Source organism: Bufo bufo, chromosome 9, assembly GCF_905171765.1.
Source record: "Bufo bufo chromosome 9, aBufBuf1.1, whole genome shotgun sequence".
Lineage (NCBI taxonomy): Eukaryota > Metazoa > Chordata > Amphibia > Anura > Bufonidae > Bufo > Bufo bufo.
In genome coordinates this window covers 221,415,590-221,441,876 of record NC_053397.1, presented here as the reverse complement: position 1 = coordinate 221,441,876, position 26,287 = coordinate 221,415,590, and the positions used below count along the sequence as shown (strand labels likewise).

Genomic DNA, 26,287 nt, shown 5'->3' with positions numbered 1-26,287 from the left:
AACCGGTATGCCACACAATTTATATCCGCCAACCCGGGAAGCTTTTATGCCCAGCCTTTCCGGTGGAAACCAGTCCAAGTTTCCGAACTTAAAATTTTTTTGGGCCTTCTCCTCAACATGGGCCTGACAAAAAAGCATGAATTGCGGTCATATTGGTCCACGCACCCGATTCATCACATGCCCATGTTCTCTGCTGCTATGTCCAGGGCACGATTTGAGGCCATCCTCCGTTTCCTGCATTTTAGCGACAACACCACCTCCCGTCCCAGAGGCCACCCAGCTTTTGACCGGCTCCACAAAATTCGGCCCCTCATAGACCATTTCAACCAGAAATTTGCAGATTTGTATACCCCCGAGCAAAACATCTGCGTAGACGAGTCCCTAATACATTTTACCGGGCGCCTTGGCTTCAAACAGTACAACCCAAGCAAGCGTGCCCGGTATGGGGTCAAATTGTATAAGCTCTGTGAAAGTGCCACAGGCTATACCCACAAATTTCGGATCTATGAGGGAAAAGATCAGACCCTGGAGCCGGTCGGTTGCCCTGACTACCTGGGGAGCAGTGGGAAGACAGTCTGGGACTTGGTGTCACCCTTATTCGGAAAGGGGTACCATCTTTATGTGGACAATTTCTACACAAGTGTGGCCCTCTTTAGGCATTTGTTTCTAGAACGGATTTGCGCCTGTGGCACCGCGCGAACTAGTCGCGTGGGCTTCCCCCAACGGCTTGTAACCACCCGTCTTGCAAGGGGGGAGAGGGCTGCCTTGTGTAACGAAGAACTGCTCGCGGTGAAATGGAGAGACAAGCGTGACGTTTACATGCTCTCCTCCATTCACGCAGACACGACAATCCAAATTGAGCGAGCAACCCGTGTCATTGAAAAGCCCCTCTGTGTCCACGACTATAATGCGCTCATGGGAGGGGTGGACTTCAATGACCAGATGTTGTCTCCGTATTTAGTTTCCCGCAGAACCAGACGCTGGTATAAGAAGGTGTCTGTATATTTAATTCAATTGGCTCTGTATAATAGTTTTGTTCTCTACAGTAAGGCTGGGAGAAAACGATCTTTCCTCAAATTCCAGGAAGAGATCATCGAGAACCTCCTTTACCCAGGAGGTTCCGTGGCCCCATCCACCAGTGTAGTTAGCCGTCTACACGAGCGACATTTCCCCAGTGTCGTTCCTGGTACCTCAACCCAACCGTCACCCCGAAAAAGATGTCGTGTCTGTAGCAGGAGTGGAATAAGGCGTGACACCCGCTATTTCTGTCCTGACTGTCCTGACCACCCTGCCCTATGCTTTGGTGAGTGTTTCCGGAAGTACCACACACAGGTACACCTAGCATAGGGATTGCATCTCACAGGACAGGCACACAGGGCTATTAGGGCCCTTTTACTCTCAGCTGCTGCAAACCTCTCCTTTCACCTGGGATAAAGTGCATAACGTACTTCGCCACATCTTTGGGCGATTTGCGCTTTGCACATTGTCCCATGGGGAAGGAGAGGTTTGTTCTATAAAGGTAAAAAAAACTAAACAAAAAAAAAGTTACCGGTAAGTAAAAAAGTTAAAAAAGTTAAAAAAAAGTTAATATGTTCTGTTCTAAAGTTAATAAAGTTATTGCTTTGCGGCCTGGTTTTTTCTTTTTCTTTTTTGTTTTGTTTTTTTTACCTTCCAGGTGGACCATCCGATCGACCAGCTGCAGCACTGATGTGCATTCGGACAGAAGCATTGCGCTGCTGTCAGATTACACGCAAGTCGGTGTATGCGGCGCTGCAAGACGAGATTTCTCCTCTGCAGTAAAAGATACGTTTGCCGAGGCATATGAGCTGAGGAGGTGGCGGTGTTCATATACTTTGGCAAACACTTTGTATATATAAAAAAAAAAATCCTGGCAATGATTTATTCATCCACATCGATTGATGTGAATGGAGAAATCTGGTTTGCCAGGGCATACGAGCTGAAGTGGGTATGGATGTTGGGCGGAGCTCCTATGTCCTGGCAGACGCCTTTCCCCTCCTTTTTCTTTTTTTGGCAGAGATTTTTTCATCCACATTGATCGATGCGAATGAAGAAATCTGTGCCGTTCATTTTTTTCTTTCAGCCCAGAGGCTGAACGGAAAAAAAAAATCTCATTACCCGTATGCTCAATATAAGGAGAATAGCAGAAACTCCTAATGCTGGGCATACATGTAATGCTTGCGGAGACCCTCAAATGCCAGGGCAGTACAAACACCCCACAAATAACACCATTTTGGAAAGAAGACACCCCAAGGTATTCGCTGAGGGGCATATTGAGTCCATGAAAGATTGAAATTTTTGTCCCAAGTTAGCGGAAAGGGAGACTTTGTGAGAACAAAATCAAAAAAATCAATTTCCGCTAACTTGTGCCAAAATTATTTTTTTTCAATGAACTCGCCATGCCCCTCATTGAATACCTTGGGGTGTCTTCTTTCCAAAATGGGGTCACATGTGGGGAATTTATACTGCCCTGGCATTTTAGGGGCCCCAAAGCGTGAGAAGAAGTCTGGTATCCAAATGTCTAAAAATGCCCTCCGAAAAGGAATTTGGGCACCTTTGCCCACCTAGGCTGCAAAAAAGTGTCACACATCTGGTATCTCTGTATTCAGGAGAAGTTGAGGAATGTGTTTTGGGGTGTCTTTTTACATATACCCATGCTGGGTGAGATAAATATCTTGGTCAAATGCCAACTTTGTATAAAAAAATGGGAAAAGTTGTCTTTTGCCAAGATATTTCTCTCACCCAGCATGGGTATATGTAAAATGACACCCCAAAACACATTCCCCACCTTCTCCTGAGTACGGAGATACCAGATGTGTGACACTTTTTTGCAGCCTAGGTGGGCAAAGGGGCCCACATTCCAAAGAGCACCTTTCGGATTTCACAGGTCATTAACCTACTTACCACACATTAGGGCCCCTGGAAAATGCCAGGGCAGTATAACTACCCCACAAGTGACCCCATTTTGGAAAGAAGACACCCCAAGGTATTCCGTGAGGGGCATGGCGAGTTCCTAGAATTTTTTATTTTTTGTCACAAGTTAGTGGAAAATGATGATTTATTTTTATTTTTATTTTTTTCATACAAAGTCTCATATTCCACTAACTTGTGACAAAAAATAAAAACTTCCATGAACTCACTATGCCCATCAGCGAATACCTTGGGGTCTCTTCTTTCCAAAATGGGGTTACTTGTGGGGTAGTTATACTGCCCTGGCATTCTAGGGGCCCAAATGTGTGGAAAGGAGTTTGAAATCAAATTCTGTAAAAAATGACCTGTGAAATCCGAAAGGTGCTCTTTGGAATATGGGCCCCTTTGCCCACCTAGGCTGCAAAAAAGTGTCACACATCTGGTATCTCCGTACTCAGGAGAAGGTGGGGAATGTGCTTTGGGGTGTCATTTTACATATACCCATTCTGGGTGAGAGAAATATCTTGGCAAAAGACAACTTTTCCCATTTTTTTATACAAAGTTGGCATTTGACCAAAATATTTATCTCACCCAGCATGGGTATATGTGAAAAGACACCCCAAAACACATTCTTCAACTTCTCCTGAATACAGAGATACCAGATGTGTGACACTTTTTTGCAGCCTAGCTGGGCAAAGGGGCCCATATTCCAAAGAGCACCTTTCGGATTTCACAGGTCATTTTTTACAGAATTTGATTTCAAACTCCTTACCACACATTTGGGCCCCTAGAATGCCAGGGCAGTATAACTACCCCACATGTGACCCCATTTTGGAAAGAAGAGACCCCAAGGTATTCGCTGATGGGAATAGTGAGTTCATGGAAGTTTTTATTTTTTGTCACAAGTTAGTGGAATATGAGACTTTGTATGAAAAAAAAAAAAAAAAAATCATAATTTTCCACTAACTTGTGACAAAAAATAAAAAATTCTAGGAACTCGCCATGCCCCTCACGGAATACCTTGGGGTCTCTTCTTTCCAAAATGGGGTCACTTGTGGGGTAGTTATACTGCCCTGGTACTCTAGGGGCCCAAATGTGTGGTAAGGAGTTTGAAATCAAATTCTGTAAAAAATGACCTGTGAAATCCGAAAGGTGCTCTTTGGAATATGGGCCCCTTTGCCCACCTAGGCTGCAAAAAAGTGTCACACATCTGGTATCTCCGTACTCAGGAGAAGGTGGGGAATGTGTTTTGGGGTGTCATTTTACATATACCCATGCTGGGTGAGAGAAATATCTTGGCAAAAGACAACTTTTCCCATTTTTTTATACAAAGTTGTCATTTGACCAAGATATCTCACCCAGCATGGGTATATGTAAAAAGACACCCCAAAACACATTCCTCAACTTCTCCTGAATACAGAGATACCAGATGTGTGACACTTTTTTGCAGCCTAGGTGGGCAAAGGGGCCCATATTCCAAAGAGCACCTTTCGGATTTCACTCGTCATTTTTTACAGAATTTGATTTCAAACTCCTTACCACACATTTGGGCCCCTAGAATGCCAGGGCAGTATAACTACCCCACAAGTGACCCCATTTTGGAAAGAAGAGACCCCAAGGTATTTCGTGATGGGCATGGTGAGTTCATAGAACTTTTTATTTTTTGTCACAAGTTAGTGGAATATGAGACTTTGTAAGAAAAAAAAAAAAAAAAATCATCATTTTCCGCTAACTTGTGACAAAAAATAAAAAGTTCTATGAACTCACTATGCCCATAAGCGAATACCTTAGGGTGTGTACTTTCCGAAATGGGGTCATTTGTGGGGTGTTTGTACTGTCTGGGCATTGTAGAACCTCAGGAAACATGACAGGTGCTCAGAAAGTCAGAGCTGCTTCAAAAAGCGGAAATTCACATTTTTGTACCATAGTTTGTAAACGCTATAACTTTTACCCAAACCATTTTTTTTTACCCAAACATTTTTTTTTTTATCAAAGACATGTAGAACAATAAATTTAGAGCAAAATTTATATATGGATCTCGTTTTTTCTGCAAAATTTGACAACTGAAAGTGAAAAATGTCATTTTTTTGCAAAAAAATCGTTAAATTTCGATTAATAACAAAAAAAGTAAAAATGTCAGCAGCAATGAAATACCACCAAATGAAAGCTCTATTAGTGAGAAGAAAAGGAGGTAAAATTCATTTGGGTGGTAAGTTGCATGACTGAGCAATAAACGGTGAAAGTAGTGTAGGTCAGAAGTGTAAAAAGTGGCCTGGTCTTTCAGGGTGTTTAAGCACTGGGGGCTGAGGTGGTTAAAGGCATGTGGTCCTAAACTTTGGATCAGCTGAAAAACAGCCTGTTTCAGTTTATTCGTTATTATCAATTAATTGAATGCTCAAAAAATGTCTTGTCTCACTCCCATTTCTTCTTGTTGCATGTTGAAGCTCTACTTGGAGCCTTGTTAAGATCCTTGTTAAATAGGATTTTTTGCCATTTTTCAAGTGGTCTTAAACTTTTGATCAGGACTGTATTTGCTTCACTATATACAAAGCAATAACTTATAACCAACCCCTTGCTTAACGGACATTCCTTAAAGGGGCTGTTACCTATACAAAGTCCATTTTAAAGTGTCCTATATTTTGAGTTAAAGGGGATGTCCACTTTACAAAGCCTACTTGATATAAAATTTTAAGGAAATATGACTTAACATCCTCATTTCTTGGCCAGAGCGGAGAGCAGTCACAAAGAGCGTCTCTCACTCTGGAGGACCTGTCCTGTCCTGTATTACACAGACATCCCATTGATAAGAATGGACATCTTGTAATACCTCATTTTCCCTGTGGTGGTGCTACAGGGAAACCTAACACTTATTACAACATTTCCCAACAGATTCCAGCAGATTTATGCAGGAGGACACTTTGTATTCAGCTTATGATTAATGGATTCTTCCAACAAGTAGAGATTGTCTAAAGTGGTTAACTCCTTTAATAGGAGGTGGGTCCCTAGTTCAAAACTCTCATATATTAAACATAGCAGAATGTACCTAGAGGAAGCATCTCTGAAAGACCTGGCAGTTCTGTGCATTACATGGATAGCGCATTCATTTTTACAAGACCTCATTTGTCCAGTAGAGGTGCTGCAAAGGAATTGAACAATCGCTGCCAGGTTCCTCAAAAGTTTACCCTTAATCTTTGGGGATCTCAGCAAAGTGAAAACCTGTTAGTGACCCTTCTAACAAGAAGCGATTCTCTAAAGCAGATATCCTCTTTTTTAGATCTACCACATCTCCATTTACAAATATCTGTATTGACTTGTAGGCTCAAGGAAACAAAAAAACAAACTCTCATCTAGTAATAAAGGAGAAGCAATAATAAGGGAATGAGTTGTATACAGAGACCTCCTTGATCTAATTACAGTATCAATGTTTAATTCTATTCTGTGCTGTTGCTTAGCAACCCCCGGGGCATTCTATAGATCTTTAAGACTCATCAGATACAATGTTACATCCTATACATTTATTTTTATTTTTTTTAGAAAAAGCCTCCCAGCAATATTCTGAGATATTGACTGATATTTATTCCGCAGACACGAGAGGAAGCCACGATAGCAATTTATAATGGTAGCAAGTGCGGGCATTGCTGACCACAGGCCGTCCCATGGCAAGAACCCCCAGCGATCAGCTGGGATCTGTGAAGGAACCTGGAAAGCAAGTATATCACTACCCTACAGCGCCACTGCAGGAGAATCAGAGCATTACACCATGCACTAAAATAATAGCGCCACTGCAGGAGAATCAGAGCATTACACCATGCACTAAAATAATAGCGCCACTGCAGGAGAATCAGAGCATTACACCATGCACTAAAATAATTGTTCTGTCCGTGTAATGTGGGGACGTTCCAGGACACTTCCCATCGCTCTGTATAAGGGCTAAAAGATGAGGGTCCAGAAAGCGAGACTTCTTCTATAGTACATGGCCTGGAACATCAGAGGGGCAGCACTGGCCATGGATTCCTAGATTATACATTTCATATGAGCCCTTATCACTAGATACTAAGTATATGTACCATTATTTACAGGTACATTAGTAATGAAAACTGCTTGATACCGCCCTGAGCAAACTGTCTGCCTGCAAATCAGAAGCTTCCCTCTGCAGTCTGGATGCATCCCACGATCCATGCACAATTCTCACATTCTCTAATGAGCAGATGTGCTAAGTCGAGGTACAACACGCATCCCCTACATCCATCTGAGTGTCTGGGAACAGTTACTGTAGTCTCCAATAAACCTGTGTTGTATCCTCTGCTGATAACGGCTGCGAAGAGCAAGAACACGAGGGACGTCCCAGCAAATTCTGCAGCCGATGAAACCCAATAGAACATTGCAGTGATTGACCCACGTTTCTTGGTCCAAGGGGAAGCTCATGAGATTACTGCATTGATTGCAATGTCTCAACAGTATTCAGTTAGCTCCCCCTAGTGGTGGCAGCAGAATTACGCAACTCTGTGGCTATACAGAGAATTTGAAGCTTTGTATCAGAAAAAAAGAAACACTTTTAAGTAGAGATTCCCTTTTGGATGGAATTGATAAGGTTTAATTTAAAGGGTTAATAGGTCAAAACAATATATTATGAAAATCTGATGTGCAGTGACCCCGTTACTTCAGTCACGTGCTGGCCACATAAGCACAGCCACTAATCACAGACCACAGTGCTGACCTATCCACCGTATAGTGAAGCCAATGGTGCTGCGATGGCTCCTGGAAGTGTTGGGGAATCCCAAGCAGATTAGAATTCTAACCTGATTTTTAAGCTGCGGAAAAACCATTTTAGATGCAAATATGCGATACTGTTCCCTGTTATCAGCCATTTAGGCCAGGGAGAGGCTGACTATAGTGTAATTCAACAGACCGCTAGATTATCTCCCCCCCATGATGACTTTATTTTATTAAGTCTAATGCTGGGAACCTCTCGGGGTTAATGGCCATTTAATTGGCCTCTCCAGCCCTTTTTTTAGTATTAAAACCTCCCCAAAGTTCCCTTTTGTCCTCAGTTTTATATAAAATATTACGGACAGAATTCTTTGCAAAACCGTTTCTTTCTGTAGACTATAATTTCCTACATGAAAGAAGAAGGCCAGCTAATGAAAGTGCCGCCATGTAGGGCTCCTCTGACGCCGCACCTCCCAGAACATGAAAAGTACCTTTCTTTTTTGATTCTTTCTTGGCGCTGGTTTTCACAGCCACTTGAAGTTCTGCCTCAGTTGACATCCTATTAAATCCTCCTTAGACCTCTTCACACAGATCCAGGCTCATCTAGAAGTCTTCTCCAAAAGAATCGCTTAGCCCTTCAGATGCAACACTCCAAATCACATATCTCACTCATGTCTTTCAAGAGCTGCAGGAGAAATGACAAACAGTCAGGTTAGAGGGGGCTTAGGAGGGGACGCGCTTTGTGACATGGCATTGAGCGCACTTGATGCTTTGCAGCTCCTGGCCAAACCTGAAAGTAAATTACTTATAGGAGACCATCATCAAGCTGCCGTGATTCTCCATTAGAGAGGATGGAACGGGCTTGAGATGACAACCAGGCGGAAAGAACAAGAAGGTTGAATGCAATGTCATGAATCAAATTCTGCAGGAGATATTTGGACCACCGTTTACAAGGTGAACACTTCGACTACGTTGTCACTCATCTCCCACTGTCATTTTGGGAGGTATGCCACCCACCCTTACAATGTCAGCAACAGGTTTCTACTGTTGTAAGGCACCCATCTTGTATGCACAGGAAGGGGAAGTTACATCCGGCGGAGAGGCGATGCCCCCCTGTGCCAACAATGGGAGCTGCAAGCAGATACTGTATGTGTGTTGTGTTTTACTATGAAGCTGGCACTGTGGCACTACTATGAATCTGGCACTGTGGCACTACTATGAATCTGGCACTGTGGCACTACTATGAGGCTGGCACAGTGGAGCTATTACGAAGCTGGCACTGTGAGAGTGGTATGAGGCTGGCAATGTGAAAACACAAAGAGGCTAGCATGGTGGACTACTGTGAGGCTAGCACATTGGAGCTATTATGAAGCTGGCACTGTGAGAGTGGCATAAGGATGGCAATGTGAAAACACAAAGAGGCTAGTATGGTGGACTACTGTGAGGCTGGCACTGTGACTCTATTAAGTGGCAAGCATGGCGGACTACTATGAGATTGGCACTACTATGAGGCTGACACATTGGAGCTATTATGAAGCTGGCACTGTGAGGGGGCTATGAGGTTGGCACTGTGATACTCCTATGTGGCTGGTGCTGTGGAACTACAAAGAGACTACCGCTGTGGACTACTATGAGGCTGGCACTGTGAGACTGCAATGAGATTGGCACATTGAAACTGCTATGAGGCTGGCACAGTGGGCACTGCATAACTACAATGAAACTGGCACTGTGAGACTGCTATGTGAGTGCTATGAGACTAACACTGTTGAACTACTATGAGGCTGACACCATGAGACTAGCAATTCGAAAACACAAATAGGCTGGCACTGTGGACTACTGTGAGGCTGGCACTGTGTGACTATTATGAGGCTGGCACTGTGAGTGACAATACAAAGTGGCTAGCATGGTGGACTACTATGAGATTGGCACTATGGGACTGCTATGAGGCTGGCACTGCAAGACTGCTGTGAAATTGGCACTGTGGGACTAATTTGAGGTTGGCAATGTGTGGGTACTATTAGAATTGTATTCTGGGACTACTATGAAAATGGCACCATTGGGACACCTCTGACATCATTATTCTTAGCAGCACCTAAACACAAGCTGCAGAGTAGTAGAAGACACTACTGGTACATGCACAAACCCGGCCTGAGCCACTAAATAATTCAATCTAAAGTAAAACAGTGCTGGAAGACTGCCAGGAGGGAGAGGGGGAGATGCAGCTGCAGCTGCTGCGAGAGGGGAGGGGAAGCAGCAGGGAAGGAGATATCTTATTGGTCCATAACACATGGTAAAACCGTTATATCAAACCAGGAAGACCCTGCCTAATCAGAAGACATAGGGTGCATTCATATGAACGTGCTGTGGACAGCAGACCACGGGAACACCAGCCACGTTCACCCCGTATAGCGGTACAGGCCCGTAGACTTCAATGAGTCTGCGATCCGCAAGATTTGGCAAAAGATAGGACATGTTCTATCAACATGGACCCGGAAGCACATGGAAGCCCTATCTCCACACCAAAAAAGATAGAACATGTCCTAACTTTCGCCACATCTTGCAGATCACGATGCAGGATGCACACGGCAGGCTCCCGTATTTTGCTGATCCACAACACAGGCACAGCCGTCCCACGGTCGTATAAATGCACCCATTGAGAGAGGAAAAAGACCCAAAATCTCCAGGTTACAAAACATTTCTGACCACACTACGTCTACAGCTGTCTCACGAGGGATGACGATTCTTCTGTTGCTATAAATTTGGCCGTGTACGACCTTGTAGTATAAGATCTAAAATGAAGATATGAATACAAATGAAAAAAAAATAAAAAATAACTAAATTTATTCCAAAACTCCCTGGCAACCGATGTGAAGTTAGTGGAATGTTTTGCATTTTTAATTTGTAAGCCAGCACAGATCTGATGAAGAACGAGGAGCTCGGCGTCTTTTTATAACATTCCAGATGTCCTGATATTTGATCATGAGGATGGAAACTTAGCAGAAATGTAGCATGTATCAGATCTCTTCTGATCATCAATATATACAAAGTAACACTTTTATTTAAAGGGAATGCGTCACTATTGCAGACTGCCTATACTAAGGAGATCAGTGTGATCCTCTAATGGATTTATACTAGTGGGAACAACTACACTGACTGAATAGCCCCCCATGAAAATGCCATACAGGGGGGCAGAAAGGACATCCTACTTTTATGGCATCACACTGTGTATTGTATAATCTCTCTCAGCCAATCAGAAGCTCTGAAAAGGATCACATGATGCAGTTTTTGACTCCTGTTCTAATGCAGCCTCAGGTTCCCAGAAGTCATCACTTTGGCCCATCTTAGGATCCCCATTGGGCCCAATAAGTAGCCCCAAAGTTCTAGTGGGAGATAACCCTATTTGATGCTAGGGTCTCTTTCTTAAAGGGGTTTTCCATCTTCTAGGGCTTTTCATGCCTCCCATCCCGCCACGTGTCCGGGCCTGCATAGAAAAGCATATATATCTGCTTCACTCCCACTCCGCTGCTGCAGTGCTCCAGTCCCCATCCGGTTTGATGACTGCTGCAGCCAATCACTGGTTGCAGTGGTGATGGATCCTGCTTGCGTCATTTGACTCATTGACGTGACTCAAGGGCGACAGGTCACGGCTGCAGCCAGTTATTGTCTGCAGTGGCCTTCAAACCAGATGTGGATGAGTGGGCACTGCGGTGGGTGAGTGAAGAAGCCAGAACTTAGCGGCAAAGAGAATGGGAGTATGCCATGTGGGGGCTCCTCGTAAGGCCCTAAAGATGGAAAAACCCTTTATGGACTGATTTACAAGTAACCTACAGATAAGGATCCTTTCCTCTGGTGAGCCAAATAAATTTTAATCCAGCAGTATCGAAACAGAAATAATACTCCCCCCTTGTGTCCATTACAATGGTAGGGTCTGCCCCTGCACTATGTTTTATATTTATTATTATAGATTTTAATGTAAACAAACAGAAAACATTCTTCCTACGACAATAATGACACAATTATCACACCAGAAAAATAATTCACAGCCACAAAGCAAAACCATCCAGTCGATAACCGGCAGCTGTAACGGAAGGAAAGAAGAATCTGGATTAATTATAGAAGCTTCACATAAACCTGACGTGAAATTACTTTTGTTTGACGAGTGAAAGAAAAACAACAAATGAGCTGCGCTGTAATCTACAGTATGAAAGAAAGATCTGAAGACTCGACAAGTACATGGAGTGCATTTTCTGTTTGCAGTTAACATAAGTAACAATATAATGGAGAACAACATCTCATCGTATCCTTAATTCCTTCCGAAATTCCTTCCTTTCCCTTTCTTCCTTCCTTCCTAAATTCCTTTCTTTCTTTCCCATTCTTTTTTCTTTTCCTCTTTTTCCTTCTGTCACCGCCAGTTCTGTGAGAAGGTCTGGCAGACGTTCTTCTCTACCTCTTGCATGACGTTCTTTGTTTTGGTTTCACTTTTTCATCTCCTTTCCTTCTCCCAGGTGTCACCTATTTAGACTAATTGTCTCCCTTTATATTCCCTCCCATACTGCCTCACTTTGCGGTTTATACTACTTCCTGGATGAGGTGTTCATTGCTGGAGGCTGCTGCTGCTGTTTGCTCAGATAAGTCCTTTCCTTTATTTGTGTTTCCTTGCTGGCTTGATTCTAGGTGACCCTGACTCCGTCCGTATTTAGTGCAGGGAGCCGGTGGTCGTGTCCCCTCACTATTATAGGGTTTTCAGGTGTCACACAGTCTTAGGTACGTGGGCATGCAATCGTCTACCATTGAGACCCTTGCATGGGCATAGCAGTCAGGGAGAGCTCTTAGGGTTTTATAGGGCTCACCCATATGCTCCTTAGTTTGGGATCAAGCCAGTCGGATGTTTATTTATAAGTTCCAGCTATCTGCAACATCATCCGTGACACCTTCCTTCCCTGATTTCTTCCTTTCTCTTTTTTATGTAATTTGTTCCTATTCTCCTTCCTTTCTGTCTTCTTTCCTTCCTCATGTCTTCCTTTCTCTGTCCCCGTCTTTTCTATTTCTGTCTCTCCCTCTCTGTGCTTTCCTTCCCTGTCCTGTTTTTTGTCTTTCTCTATCTTCATTTCTCTTTTTATTTGCCTTGCCCTCGCTCTTCCTTCTGTCTTTCCTTCCTACCTCCCTCTCTTTTATCTCCATCTTTCTAGCTTCTTTTCTCTCTCTAGTTCTGTCTCTCCCTCTATCTCCTTTCCTTCCTTCCTTACTTTCCTCCTCCTTTTGTTCAGCTTTCCTTTTTTCCTTCATTTCTCTCTCTATTTCTCTTGCTTCTCTCTCTTTCTTCTTTCCTTCCTTCTTCTTTTTATTGTCTTCTTTCTATATATGTTTCTCTCTATTTCTGTCTCGTCCTCTCTCTTCCTTCCTTCTTTCCTTACTTCCTTCTTTTCTCCTTCTTTCTTCATTTCTCTCTCAATTTTTCTCTCTCTCTCTCTTTATTTTTTCAATGTTATCTACATTCTTCTATGTCAGATCTCCCAGGATATCAGGGCTCATGTGATAAAGCATGATAGAATTTTATAGGCAAAGTCTTGCAGAGTGAAGCGTCCCCACAGTCTACCCCCAGAGCTTTGTCAGATATTTATGTAAATGTATGAAGACTAACCTTTTAACTACCTATAATGCAGACAATTGATTTAGCCGCTGCCAAAGGCCACAAATAAACTGATAAAAATTCCAATTAAATGCATTCAGATTCATATTTAAACCCTTGTACTTGATGGAAGATATTTACATGGATGATCGCCTGCACTTTATTAAAAAGTGTGGAACTAAATGTGATTAGTATTCAAATGGCAGAGAAATGCTATTAACGTTATACCAGCAGCGCTGCCACGTACACAGCAAATATCCGCCACACAACAAACCAAAAACACAATGTAAATGCTGCAACAGAAAAGACACTGGAAATAAAATATCCATCGGAACTTAGCAAATTCAACCTTCATTGCGGTGATAATTCATTGCAATGTAAGGCATATGAGATCTGAAGGTTGCATATTCAGGCCCCTTCCTAGGGGTTTAAAAGAAGTTTCCCCATAAAAAAATAAAACAACAATAACAAAATAAAGATCAAAGGCATTGCAGCATCCCAAAATGCCTGGGCTATTAAAATATAAACATACAGTTAGGTACAGAAATATTTGGACAGTGACACAAGTTTGGCCGTTTAGCTTTTTACCCAAACATATTCAAGATACAGTTATATAATCTATATGGGCTTAAAGTGCAGACTCTCAGCTTTAATTTAAGGGGATTCACATCCTAATTGGAGGAAGGATTTAGGGATTCCAGCTCTTTAATATGTAGCTGCCTCTTTTCCAAGGGCCCAAAGGTAATCGGACAATTATCTAGAAAAATATTTAATGAGCTGCATGGACTATTTCCTCGTTAATCCATCATCAATTAAGCAGGTAAAAGGTCTGGAGCTGATTCCAGGTGTGGCATTTGCATTTGGAAGCTGTTGCTGTCAACCCACAACGTGCGGTCAAAGAAGCTCTCAATGGAAGTGAAACAGACCATCATTAGTATAAAAAAAAATGAAAAAATCCATCAGAGAGATGGTGGAAATGTTAGGAGTGGCCTACACCAACAGTTTGGTACATTCTGGCAAAAAAAAAAAAAAAAAAGAAGAGCGCTCTGGTGAGCTCAGGAACCCAAAAAGGCCTGGATGTCCACGGACGAAAACAGTGGTGGATGAACGCAGAATCCTTTCCATGGTGAAGAAAAACCCCTTCACAACATCCACCCAAGTGAACAACACTCTCCAGAAAGTAGGTGCATCAGTATCTAAGTCTACCAAGTGAAGAACACTCTCCAGAAAGTAGGTGCATCAGTATCTAAGTCTACCAAGTGAAGAACACTCTCCAGGAAGTAGGTGCATCAGTATCTAAGTCAACCAAGTGAAGAACACTCTCCAGGAAGTAGGTACATCAGTATCTAAGTCTACCAAGTAAAGAACACTCTCCAGAAAGTAGGTGCATCAGTATCTAAGTCTACCAAGTGAAGAACACTCTCCAGGAAGTAGGTGCATCAGTATCTAAGTCTACCAAGTGAAGAACACTCTCCAGGAAGTAGGTGCATCAGTATCTAAGTCTACCAAGTAAAGAACACTCTCCAGAAATTAGGTGCATCAGTATCTAAGTCTACCAAGTGAAGAACACTCTCCAGGAAGTAGGTGCATCAGTATCTAAGTCTACCAAGTGAAGAACACTCTCCAGGAAGTAGGTGCATCAGTATCTAAGTCTACCAAGTAAAGAACACTCTCCAGGAAGTAGGTGCATCAGTATCTACGTCTACCATAAAGAGAAAGTCTAAATTTGAATGGCAACACTGCCTTTTAAGAGGATTTTGAATCCAAAGCGAGGTGCTCAGTGAAGGGGCCCTGCTTTCATGTGATGTCTGAAATATGAAACATAAAGTTGGTGTTAGCAAACAATAAATCATATTCTATTGAGCATAATATATGAGTGTGCCGTGGATATATTTTGGTACCATAAAGAGAAGACTTCATGAGAGCAATTCCACAGGTTTTACCACAGGGTGCAAACTATTAGCCTCAAAAATAGAAACGCCAGATTAGACTTTGTCAAAAAACATCTAAAGAAGCCAGCCCAGTTCTGGAACAGCGTTCTTTGGACAGAAGAAGCTAAGATCAACCTATACCAAAATGATGGGAAGAAGAAAGTATGGAGAAGGCTTGGGAGAGCTCATGATCCAAAGCACACCACATCCTCTGAAGAACAGGGTGGAGGCAGTGTGATGGCATGGGCATGCATGGCTTCCAATGGTACTGGGTCACTAGTATTTATTGAAGATGTGATTCAAGACAGAAGCAGCCGGATGAATTCTGAAGTGTACAGTGGACAGTGCTTCACAGGACAGATGGACAATGACCCAAAACAAACTGCGAAAGCAACCCATGAGTTTTTTAAGGCAAAAAAGTTTAATATTCTGCAATGGGCAAGTGTATCACCAGACCTCAACCCGATTGAGCATGGATTTCACTTGCTTAAGACAAAACTTAAGGCAGAAAGACCCAAAAACAAGCAACAACTGAAGATAGCTGCAGTAAATGCCTGGAAAAGCATCACGGAAACCCAGCATTTGGGGATGCCCATGGGGCCAGACCTTAGGCAGTCAATGCCTGCAAAGGATTCTCTACAAAGTATTAAAATGAACATTTTATTTAGGGTAATATTAATTTGCCCAATTACTTTTTAGCCCCTGAAATGAGAAGGTTTGTAGAAAAATGGTTGCAATTCCTAAAAGTTTCACGGGATACTTTTGGTTTTATTGAATTAAACCTGAAAGTTTACACCTCAATATAGAGCCCAAATCATGAAGATCGCATCACTGTCCAAATATTTCTAGACCTAACTGTATTAATCCCGTACAGTGAATGCCGTAACACAAACAAAAATCTAAATGGCCAATTGTCTCTTCACCTCCCAAAAAATTTAATAAAAAGAGATCAAAAAGTGAATGTTTTCACTAAAAACTACAGATTGCTCAACAAAATATCCTCACTCAATGCCATAGATGCAAATACAAACAAGTTATGGGGGTCAGAATATGGCGATAAAAAAAAAAAATTACTTTCTTCCAGTTTTTGAAAAGTATGAAAACATAAGAAAAACTATACAAGTGTGGTATCACTGTGATGTACTGGCCCAGAGAATGAAGACAACGGATCCGTTTTTCCACATAGGGAACGCAGTAAAAACAAAACCCATATAACTGTGGCAGAATTGAATTTTGTTTCCATTTCTACCCTATGTGGTTTTTTCCCCAGCTTCTCACTGCATTGTATTCAATATTAAAGGGGTTATCTTGGAGAAGATAATGATTTATCCTCAGGATAGGTCATCATTATCTCATTAGCAGGGGTCCAAGTCCCGGCAGCCCCACCGATCGGCTATGGTGAGCAATACAGACTCCAACAGCTTTCCATGGACAGCGCCGTACATCGTATAGTGGCCTGCTTGCCGTGTTGGATTGTCTTTTATCCTGTGTTATTTTGGAAAGCTGGACATCCCATCTTATTTTTATACAGTTTGCAACTGGTGCCCTTTCCAAGCACCGTCCGTGCTTCCACTGCAAGACTGACCAGGTGAGCGCCGCCTACGGAACTTTTATACCTAGTGGCAGTGCCTGCTATTGCAGCTGAGCCCCATTGACTTGAATGAGGCTGAGCTGCTTCTAGGACATGTGACTGCGGGACAGTGATGTCACCGTCCTAGGAAGGGGCTGCGGTGCTCAAGGCCTCTTCCAACACCTGATCGGCGGGGATCCCGGGTGTTGCTCCCCTACAGATCTGATACTGATGTCCTATCCTGAGGATAAGTCATAAATATCTTTCCCTGGACAACCCCTTTAAATGGTGCCATTAGAAAGAGCAACTTCACCCATAAAAAACAAACCCTAAAAAAACTGAAAAATAAAAACGTTATGGCTGCACGAAGGCAAGGAGTGAAAAAATTAAAATGCAAACAAGGAAAATCGCTGTGGAATGCATTAGGACGATTAGTTTCAAAATTGTTCACATTCTTTATGTGACCAAAGCTCCTGCATCTGCTAGATAGGATCCGTCCAGCGATGATAAGGGGGAGGTCATGCAGGGTAACAGCGAAACCTGCCGAAATGTCATAAAGAAAGGAAATCTTATCTAGAACGAGTACAAATTTCAATGACTTAATGCTAATTAAACAAATGTCTACTGAATGTCTCACAAAGAGCAGTAATACGCACCCCCCCCCCCCCCCCCGTCCATTCAGGTCAAAGTCACTCAAAATCCAGTAAGTGCCACACAAGGGGACTTAAAGGGGTTTTGTTTCATGTAAAATCATCTTAAATTAAAACGTCACCACCTTTTATAATCCTGTCCCTAAAAAAACTTTTCTAGCCCCCAACACTTGTAGCACTTCCTGATGCATTGACATATAGTTAAATGATACAATTCTTGTTACCTTCAGCCTCCACTAGGGGGGGTCTGATTATACAGTGAGCTCAATAGCACAGCATACAGTAAGCGCCCCCTAGTGGTGGCTGCAGGTGAGCAAAATGTTATCATTTAATTCAATAAATATGCGGGCATTCGGAGTTGTGTATCAGAAAAATGAAGCTATGACTACCATAACAATATATTAAAAAATGAATCAACAGACACCCAACTGTTCAACAAAATGGAGTTCACACGTAGTGTACCTGTTTTGGTGTCACACCTATCATGGGGCCCAGGGGGAGGGAGACCCAAGGCTGAACTCCTTCTCCTGATCCTGATATAGATTGACTGCATTTCTGGCAGCTGCCACTAGAGGAAGCTCCATGCAAAGAGAGTATTGACAGCCTACACTGATATCAAGGGCAACTGTATAAAGTCCTATGTACTGAGCCCCCCCTAGTGGCGGCTGAAGAAGATAATAATCTGTGAGAAGGAAGCAGTGGATTTTTTGGGGAATTTATTATATAAATATAATGTTCAGAATCAGCGCCATATTTATAAATATTAAAGCTTTGCAAATTTCTGATATGTTTTGTGATTCAAATCCTATGTTCATTATCACCGCTTGCTTTCAATGAATGGACACTAGTTAGAGAAAGCATGCCGACATAATTCTTCTGTTTCCAGTGATTTGTAAATGTATTTTTCATCATATCTTTATAGACCTTTTATGAATCATTGCTGCTCCAGTGACAGATTCTTGACCGCACAGGTTGGTTGTGGAGTTTACGTTACGGGCGCGGAGACCTCAGACATCACAGCAATCGCTTCTTGCTGAAAACAGAAATCTGCTGCCTGTGTTCCTGCCCCAGACTGCATGGGTCAGCAGAAGCAGTGACCCCGGGGGTATAATTACTAGCCGGGGCCCCCCAGCCTCACAGGACACGCAGCAGCTTTGTCATGAAGTGTAGCAGAATGACTGCAGGCTCCAGGGGCCCAGCCGAGACGGGTGACATTCCCTGACATTTCTGTAATGCAGCTTTTTGTCTGCTTTAATGATTTTATATTTTTCGGGATATTTACTGACGTGCAGCAGAGACAATGACAGGTCTGACGTTATAGGACCTGCAGCGTGTACTGAAGGCAGAGCGCTGTTTATGAACATTTAATGGGTTAAATCTGGATGTATTGATGGATAAATATACATTGTTCATAATAAATTATACTCTAGTCACACCCAGAGCTGTTTAAGGAAATTTGCCTGTTTTATGTTAGCTCTCAAGCTGCATGACCTAACATGCCAGTAAGGATCCCTGCTTGTTCAGTATCTCATGCATCAGGGTATGCTTGGCAGAATTGTGAATGCAGCTGAGCACAGCCAGCTCCACATCGACCCCTCTCTATGCCTCAGGACTGAGCATCTTTACCCGGATTGCCATGGGCTCCTTGAACTCTGCGGACCCTAGCATCTGTTCAGACTCGCCTAGTGCTGATGACGGTCCTGCTGCTGTGGATGTGATTGGTGTACAACATGTATTCAGGGATTAACGCTGCAAGGTTTCTAGAATTTATCCAATAGTCATTGACGACTACAGACTGACATACACTGTCAGAATGTATAAAGAGCCTGCTGAAAAGTCTCATCTTTGGAGGTAAAGCTCCAGAGCTGAAACCCCACAGCAGTCACTACTTACCTGGTGTCTGACAAGATCTTACTATTGGGTGGGTGTCTATCAGCAAGATTGCATCCTGATTGTCTCCAGTAATAGCCAGAAGAATAGTGAGTGCAGCTCTGGAGTATAATACAGGATGTAACTCAGGATCAGTACAGGATAAGTAATGTATGTACACAGTGACTGCACCAGCAGAATAGTGAGTGCAGCTCTGGAGTATAATACAGGATGTAACTCAGGATCAGTACAGGATAAGTAATGTATGTACACAGTAACTGCACCAGCAGAATAGTGAGTGCAGCTCTGGAGTATAATACAGGATGTAACTCAGGATCAGTACAGGATAAGTAATGTATGTACACAGTGACTGCACCAGCAGAATAGTGAGTGCAGCTCTGGAGTATAATACAGGATGGAACTCAGGATCAGTACAGGATAAGTAATGTATGTACACATTGACTGCACCAGCAGAATAGTGAGTGCAGCTCTGGAGTATAATACAGGATGTAACTCAGGATCAGTACAGGATAAGTAATGTATGTACACAGTGACTGCACCAGCAGAATAGTGAGTGCAGCTCTGGAGTATAATACAGGATGTAACTCAGGATCAGTACAGGATAAGTAATGTATGTACACAGTGACTGCACCAGCAGAATAGTGAGTGCAGCTCTGGAGTATAATACAGGATGTAACTCAGGATCAGTACAGGATAAGTAATGTAATGTACACAGTGACTGCACCAGCAGAATAGTGAGTGCAGCTCTGGAGTATAATACAGGATGTAACTCAGGATCAGTACAGGATATGTAATGTATGTACACAGTGACTGCACCAGCAGAATAGTGAGTGCAGCTCTGGAGTATAATACAGGATGTAACTCAGGATCAGTACAGGATAAGTAATGTAATGTACACAGTGACTGCACCAGCAGAATAGTGAGTGCAGCTCTGGAGTATAATACAGGATGTAACTCAGGATCAGTACAGGATATGTAATGTATGTACACAGTGACTGCACCAGCAGAATAGTGAGTGCAGCTCTGGAGTATAATACAGGATGTAACTCAGGATCAGTACAGGATAAGTAATGTATGTACACAGTGACTGCACCAGCAGAATAGTGAGTGCAGCTCTGGAGTATAATACAGGATGTAACTCAGGATCAGTACAGGATAAGTAATTTATGTACACAGTGACTGCACCAGCAGAATAATGAGTGCAGCTCTGAAGTATAATACAGGATGTAACTCAGGATCAGTACAGGATAAGTAATGTAATGTATGTACACAGTGACTGCACCAGCAGAATAGTGAGTGCAGCTCTGGAGTATAATACAGGATGTAACTCAGGATCAGTACAGGATAAGTAATGTATGTACACAGTGACTGCACCAGCAGAATAGTGAGTGCAGCTCTGGAGTATAATACAGGATGTAACTCAGGATCAGTACAGGATAAGTAATGTATGTACACAGTAACTGCACCAGCAGAATAGTGAGTGCAGCTCTGGAGTATAATACAGGATTTAACTCAGGATCAGTACAGGATAAGTAATGTATGTACACATTGACTGCACCAGCAGAATAGTGAGTGCAGCTCTGGAGTATAATACAGGATGTAACTCAGGATCAGTACAGGATAAGTAATGTATGTACACAGTGACTGCACCAGCAGAATAGTGAGTGCAGCTCTGGAGTATAATACAGGATGTAACTCAGGATCAGTACAGGATAAGTAATGTATGTACACAGTGACTGCACCAGCAGAATAGTGAGTGCAGCTCTGGAGTATAATACAGGATGTAACTCAGGATCAGTACAGGATAAGTAATGTAATGTACACAGTGACTGCACCAGCAGAATAGTGAGTGCAGCTCTGGAGTATAATACAGGATGTAACTCAGGATCAGTACAGGATATGTAATGTATGTACACAGTGACTGCACCAGCAGAATAGTGAGTGCAGCTCTGGAGTATAATACAGGATGTAACTCAGGATCAGTACAGGATAAGTAATGTAATGTACACAGTGACTGCACCAGCAGAATAGTGAGTGCAGCTCTGGAGTATAATACAGGATGTAACTCAGGATCAGTACAGGATATGTAATGTATGTACACAGTGACTGCACCAGCAGAATAGTGAGTGCAGCTCTGGAGTATAATACAGGATGTAACTCAGGATCAGTACAGGATAAGTAATGTATGTACACAGTGACTGCACCAGCAGAATAGTGAGTGCAGCTCTGGAGTATAATACAGGATGTAACTCAGGATCAGTACAGGATAAGTAATTTATGTACACAGTGACTGCACCAGCAGAATAATGAGTGCAGCTCTGAAGTATAATACAGGATGTAACTCAGGATCAGTACAGGATAAGTAATGTAATGTATGTACACAGTGACTGCACCAGCAGAATAGTGAGTGCAGCTCTGGAGTATAATACAGGATGTAACTCAGGATCAGTACAGGATAAGTAATGTATGTACACAGTGACTGCACCAGCAGAATAGTGAGTGCAGCTCTGGAGTATAATACAGGATGTAACTCAGGATCTGTACAGGATAAGTAATGTATGTACACAGTGACTGCACCAGCAGAATAGTGAGTGCAGCTCTGGAGTATAATACAGGATGTAACTCAGGATCAGTACAGGATAGTAATGTATGTACACAGTGACTGCACTAGCAGAATAGTGAGTGCAGCTCTGGAGTATAATACAGGATGTAACTCAGGATCAGTACAGGATAAGTAATGTATGTACACAGTGACTGCACCAGCAGAATAGTGAGTGCAGCTCTGGAGTATAATACTCACTAAAGAAAGGAACTCAATTGTTTATGAAGATTAATAATGAAATAGATTATAAAGTTGCATAAGGTGCAGTCATACATGTATAAACATATAGAAAACATTTAACCAACTTGTTGCCCCTTGATAGCTGTGATCTGATTGGTCACCACTGGCGGTGACTGTAATTGCACTAGTTTCCCCCACATTTCTTCCCTGTTGCACATAACCGGCGCCTTCAGCTTGTAGATTTCTATTTGGCAGCTCTCATCTGTTCGGAGCAGGATGGGGGAACGTTGCCTGGGAGATTAGTAGTCATAATAGTGGGTCTGTCACAGCGTGTAAGCATTCACCATACTGTCCCCGGCTGAAATGTTTGTTATGCAGATTACTGTGACAGTCAATCTGTTTTCCCAGCTTCCTACTCCCCCTAATGTAGGTCACTACAGATAATGGAACAATACGTGATGCATTAAACCATCAACATGTCCCGATGCACAAGCAACCACCCGAAATAAATCCACTAAGAATATCATTTCTTAAAATATTATATGACGATTTTCTTATCAAGGCAATGTAGGATACAATCAGATACTGTATCCTGCAGTCAAGAACCTGCTTTTCAGCCCCCGTCCTGCGACCACCGCCGCTACTCCAGCATAAAGAGGCGCCATTCATATACTCTATTTATGATGACAGGAAATAATTATTTTTTAATTTCATGAAAGGAACTTATTTCTTTCCAAAAAGGGGGAAAAATATAAAATGTATAAAACTATTTCTTTCTTTTAACAAAGAACACAAGGACGTTCATACTATAGAGGCAGCAACCTCAGGATAATATGGAGGCCTTAGGAGGAGGTGGAGGAGCTGAATGTGTTTTCTTCTCCTTCCTCAGGGGTGGAGTAAACCTGCACAAGCTCCACCCTTAATAGATGGTATCCAGTAAGGAGGAATTGGATTGGCTAAGGGTTTTTCTGCTCTGCTATCTGGTAGCCGGACACCATCAGGCATGATTTTTACATCTCTCACCCATCTATTCCTTCTTTATTCCGCCGCCGTGCAGTGATTTAGTAAATTTCTCCCCTAATCACAGGATTACGTTGCAGAAAGTTTCTCTTTACTGCCACTAAATATATGTTTCTATATTTTTTCAGAAATCCGGTATTTCAGCCGATGTTTAATTAAAGCAACGTGGAAATTATGTGCTGATAACAGAGTAACGCTCCATAATAAGGTAATTGGTCCTTAACTAAATTATAACCCTCAGAAATCTCAGAAAATCATTTACTGTAAAAACTGAACAGGATGTATTATTATAAATCTGAAAATCAGCAACACCGGGCGCAGCGCTCCTCGCAGGCCTCACACATATGGAGGCTTACTGCAGGGCATGTCCCTATATCACTAGGATAAGCCATCACTTTCTGACTGCTGGGGGTGTGACCTCTGAGACCCCCTGATGAGGTGTAGATCCGCATCCACCTTTAAGTTTCTCCTGCACAGCAGCATCCCAGCAATTCAGGGAACTGCAGCGCCCAACCATTCACTGCAGTTCCCTGGTGTCTGGGGGAGGGGGGTACGGGCGCCACTGGGCCCAGAAATACAGCCACGGGGCCACAGCCCTAAATCAGCATTGTGGCTTCTTCACTCTCAGGATGGGGAGGAAGGGGGGGTTCAGAGTTCCTATTCTTGTCTCCGCAATTGCGGACAAGAATAAGACATGTTCTATTTTTTTCTGCAACGGAATTGCAGACCCGGAAGTGCGGGTCTGGATTTTCCGGGGATGGGCCAATAGAAATGAATGGGTCCGCAATTCCGTTCTGCAAAATGCGGAAGAGAATTGCAGACGTGTGAATGGACCCTAAGTCTAAATGCACACGATTGTGTGCGGATTTTCTGCGTGGATTTGTATGCGGAAAATCCGCACCATAGGTCATGTACATTATATTCTAGAAGAATTTTAAATTCTTATGCACACGATGCAGATTTCAGTGCGGATTGTCCGCACATAAATCCTGAACGTGTGCATTTACCCTAAACAAAATCCATTCCCTGGGATTGCAACATTGTTTCTGCCCGGCTCTATCCTCCAGCGGGGGGCACATTGGGGTATATCTGCTAATACTGGCATAGTGGCAATCATGGAATACACTGATGCTCATGACCTCCAATCACCAACACTTGTCCAAATTGATTTCCAAGCCTAACCTCCTTTTTCCAAAACTTAGTGAAGGGGTATGTTAAATACCGAAACATCAGCAAAACCCAAATCCAGTGATGGACCCTAAGTCACCATCTCCTCTGTACCTGAAACATGCAGTAATTATATTGTCTGCCTCTTCCCACCACTGGGGGGCGATCTGGTGTGGACAGCAGCGGCATACAGATCGCCCTCTAGTGGCAGCAATAGGCAGCTGAGAAAAGGGGGTTTAAAGTCCTCTACTATACAGAGAAGAACCAGAATCCTACAAATTAGCACTGTTGTTGTGTTCCGTTCCGCAAAATGGGGTTCCGTTGTTCCGTGATCCGTTTCCGTTTTTGTTTCCGTGTGTCTTCCTTTATTTTTGGAGGATCACCAGACATGAAGGAAAGTAAAAAAATGTCAAGTTTGCCATTCAAATGATAGGAAAAAAACGGACGCGGACGCGCGGATGACAATTTTCACGGTCCCATTGACTTGAATGGGTCCGCGAACCGTTTTCCGTGAAAAAAATAGGACAGGTTATATTTTTTTGACAGACTGGAACCACTGATCACAGACGCGGATGACAAACGGTGCATTAGCCGAGTTTTCAACTGCCCCATTGAAAGTCAATGGGTCTGCAGAAAATCACAAAAAACGGAACAACGGACACGGAATAAAACAACGGTCGTGTGCATGAGGCCTTTTCCTAGAAAAAAAGCTTCAAATCATTCAGGCTGCTTATTTTTTTTTAGGAAAAAACAATTACAATGTTGACTTAAGTTTAAAAAGTAACCAGAATATATTCAGGCTTGTTCTTGGGGACGGGGGACGGGGGGGGGGGTGTCTAAGAAGTGTCCCTTTAAGAATTCATTCCTGGGCATATCCAGCTGCATGCTATAAATCTGATCATATCACTTTGTTCTGCAGTTTCTATGTGGCGACAACTGGAAATTAAACTAAATTTAATACATTTTCCTACATAACCCCCCAGAGAACCTGACGGTTATTCTACAATTTGCAGATTTAAATTCACTTGTGCAGAATCCACGTGGCCCAGATTCGGTTTTTCACACATTTTCACCCAATTGTCCAACAAGAAATAATGAATAAATATCCCACGAGGGCCGAGAACAAGATCCCCGAGAAGCTTCCACAGATCCAGACTGTACACAGTCATTACAGAGAACTGGGTTAACCCTTTACTGCCTGCTGAACGCCGCCACCTATACACTATATAGAAAGCCAGAGGAAACAACTGCAAAGATGTAGATATAAGAAATACAATGCAATAAGCTGAGGCCTGGAGGGTTCACTTACATTTTTTGGGTTCCTGCTCAGAGCTCTCCATGTCACACTGGTATTAATGGGAACCTTATCTATAATACCATGGAAATGATGGGAGCAAAGTGCAGATCCTTCTGCTGATCAGTAATTACAGGTGTCAGCCGGTGCAGGTCAGGAACTGGGAACGTGGAAGAAATAACGCCAATAATTATCAGTATGGAAATCCCTGGAATATATAGGTCCTTCAGTCGTCCTCTTCTGCCACATTGATAGTTACATCTGGATGACAACCGATATGCCCACTATCTCTTTACTGTAGACCCCTGGACACAAGATGTGTGGTCATAGAGCAGCCACATAATCCTTATCCGGGCACAGGCTTACAGACATATGAGAATCATAGATCATCATAGCTCTATCATAGCTCTTTCATACCTTCCTTCTTTCCTTCCTTCGTTTCTTTCTTTCTTTCCTTTCATTTTTTTCATTCCTCTGTTCCATTCTTACATCCTTCCTTTCCTCTCCTGCCCTACTCAGTCCTTTTCTTTCCTTTTTCTTTCTTTCCTCTGTATCCATTCTTCCATCCTTCCTTTCTTCTCTTTCCCTACTCACTCCTCCCCCTTTCCTTCCTCCCTCCCTTCCTTCCTTCCTTCCTCCCTCCATCCATCCATCCATTCCTTCCTTCCTTCCTTCCTTCCTTCCTTCCTCCCTCCATTCCTTCCTTCCTTCCTCCC

The 26,287-nt window shown here is 42.8% G+C and overlaps 1 protein-coding gene across 11 annotated transcripts in view; it reads right to left on the bottom strand.

Moving 5' to 3' along the window:
* The window catches only part of DAB1 (DAB adaptor protein 1), a 230,960-nt gene extending 205,305 nt beyond the window's left edge, over positions 1 to 25,655 (bottom strand). For all 11 annotated transcript variants that reach the window (XM_040408230.1, XM_040408231.1, XM_040408234.1 and 8 more), the window contains exons 1-2: positions 25,583 to 25,655; positions 8,130 to 8,323 (exon numbers count right to left, since the gene is read on the bottom strand). In XM_040408230.1, coding sequence (XP_040264164.1) covers positions 8,130 to 8,196 — 67 coding nt within the window. In that variant the 5' untranslated portion in view covers positions 8,197 to 8,323; positions 25,583 to 25,655. The remainder of the gene's footprint in view (positions 1 to 8,129; positions 8,324 to 25,582) is intronic.
* Positions 25,656 to 26,287: the final 632 nt, after the last annotated feature.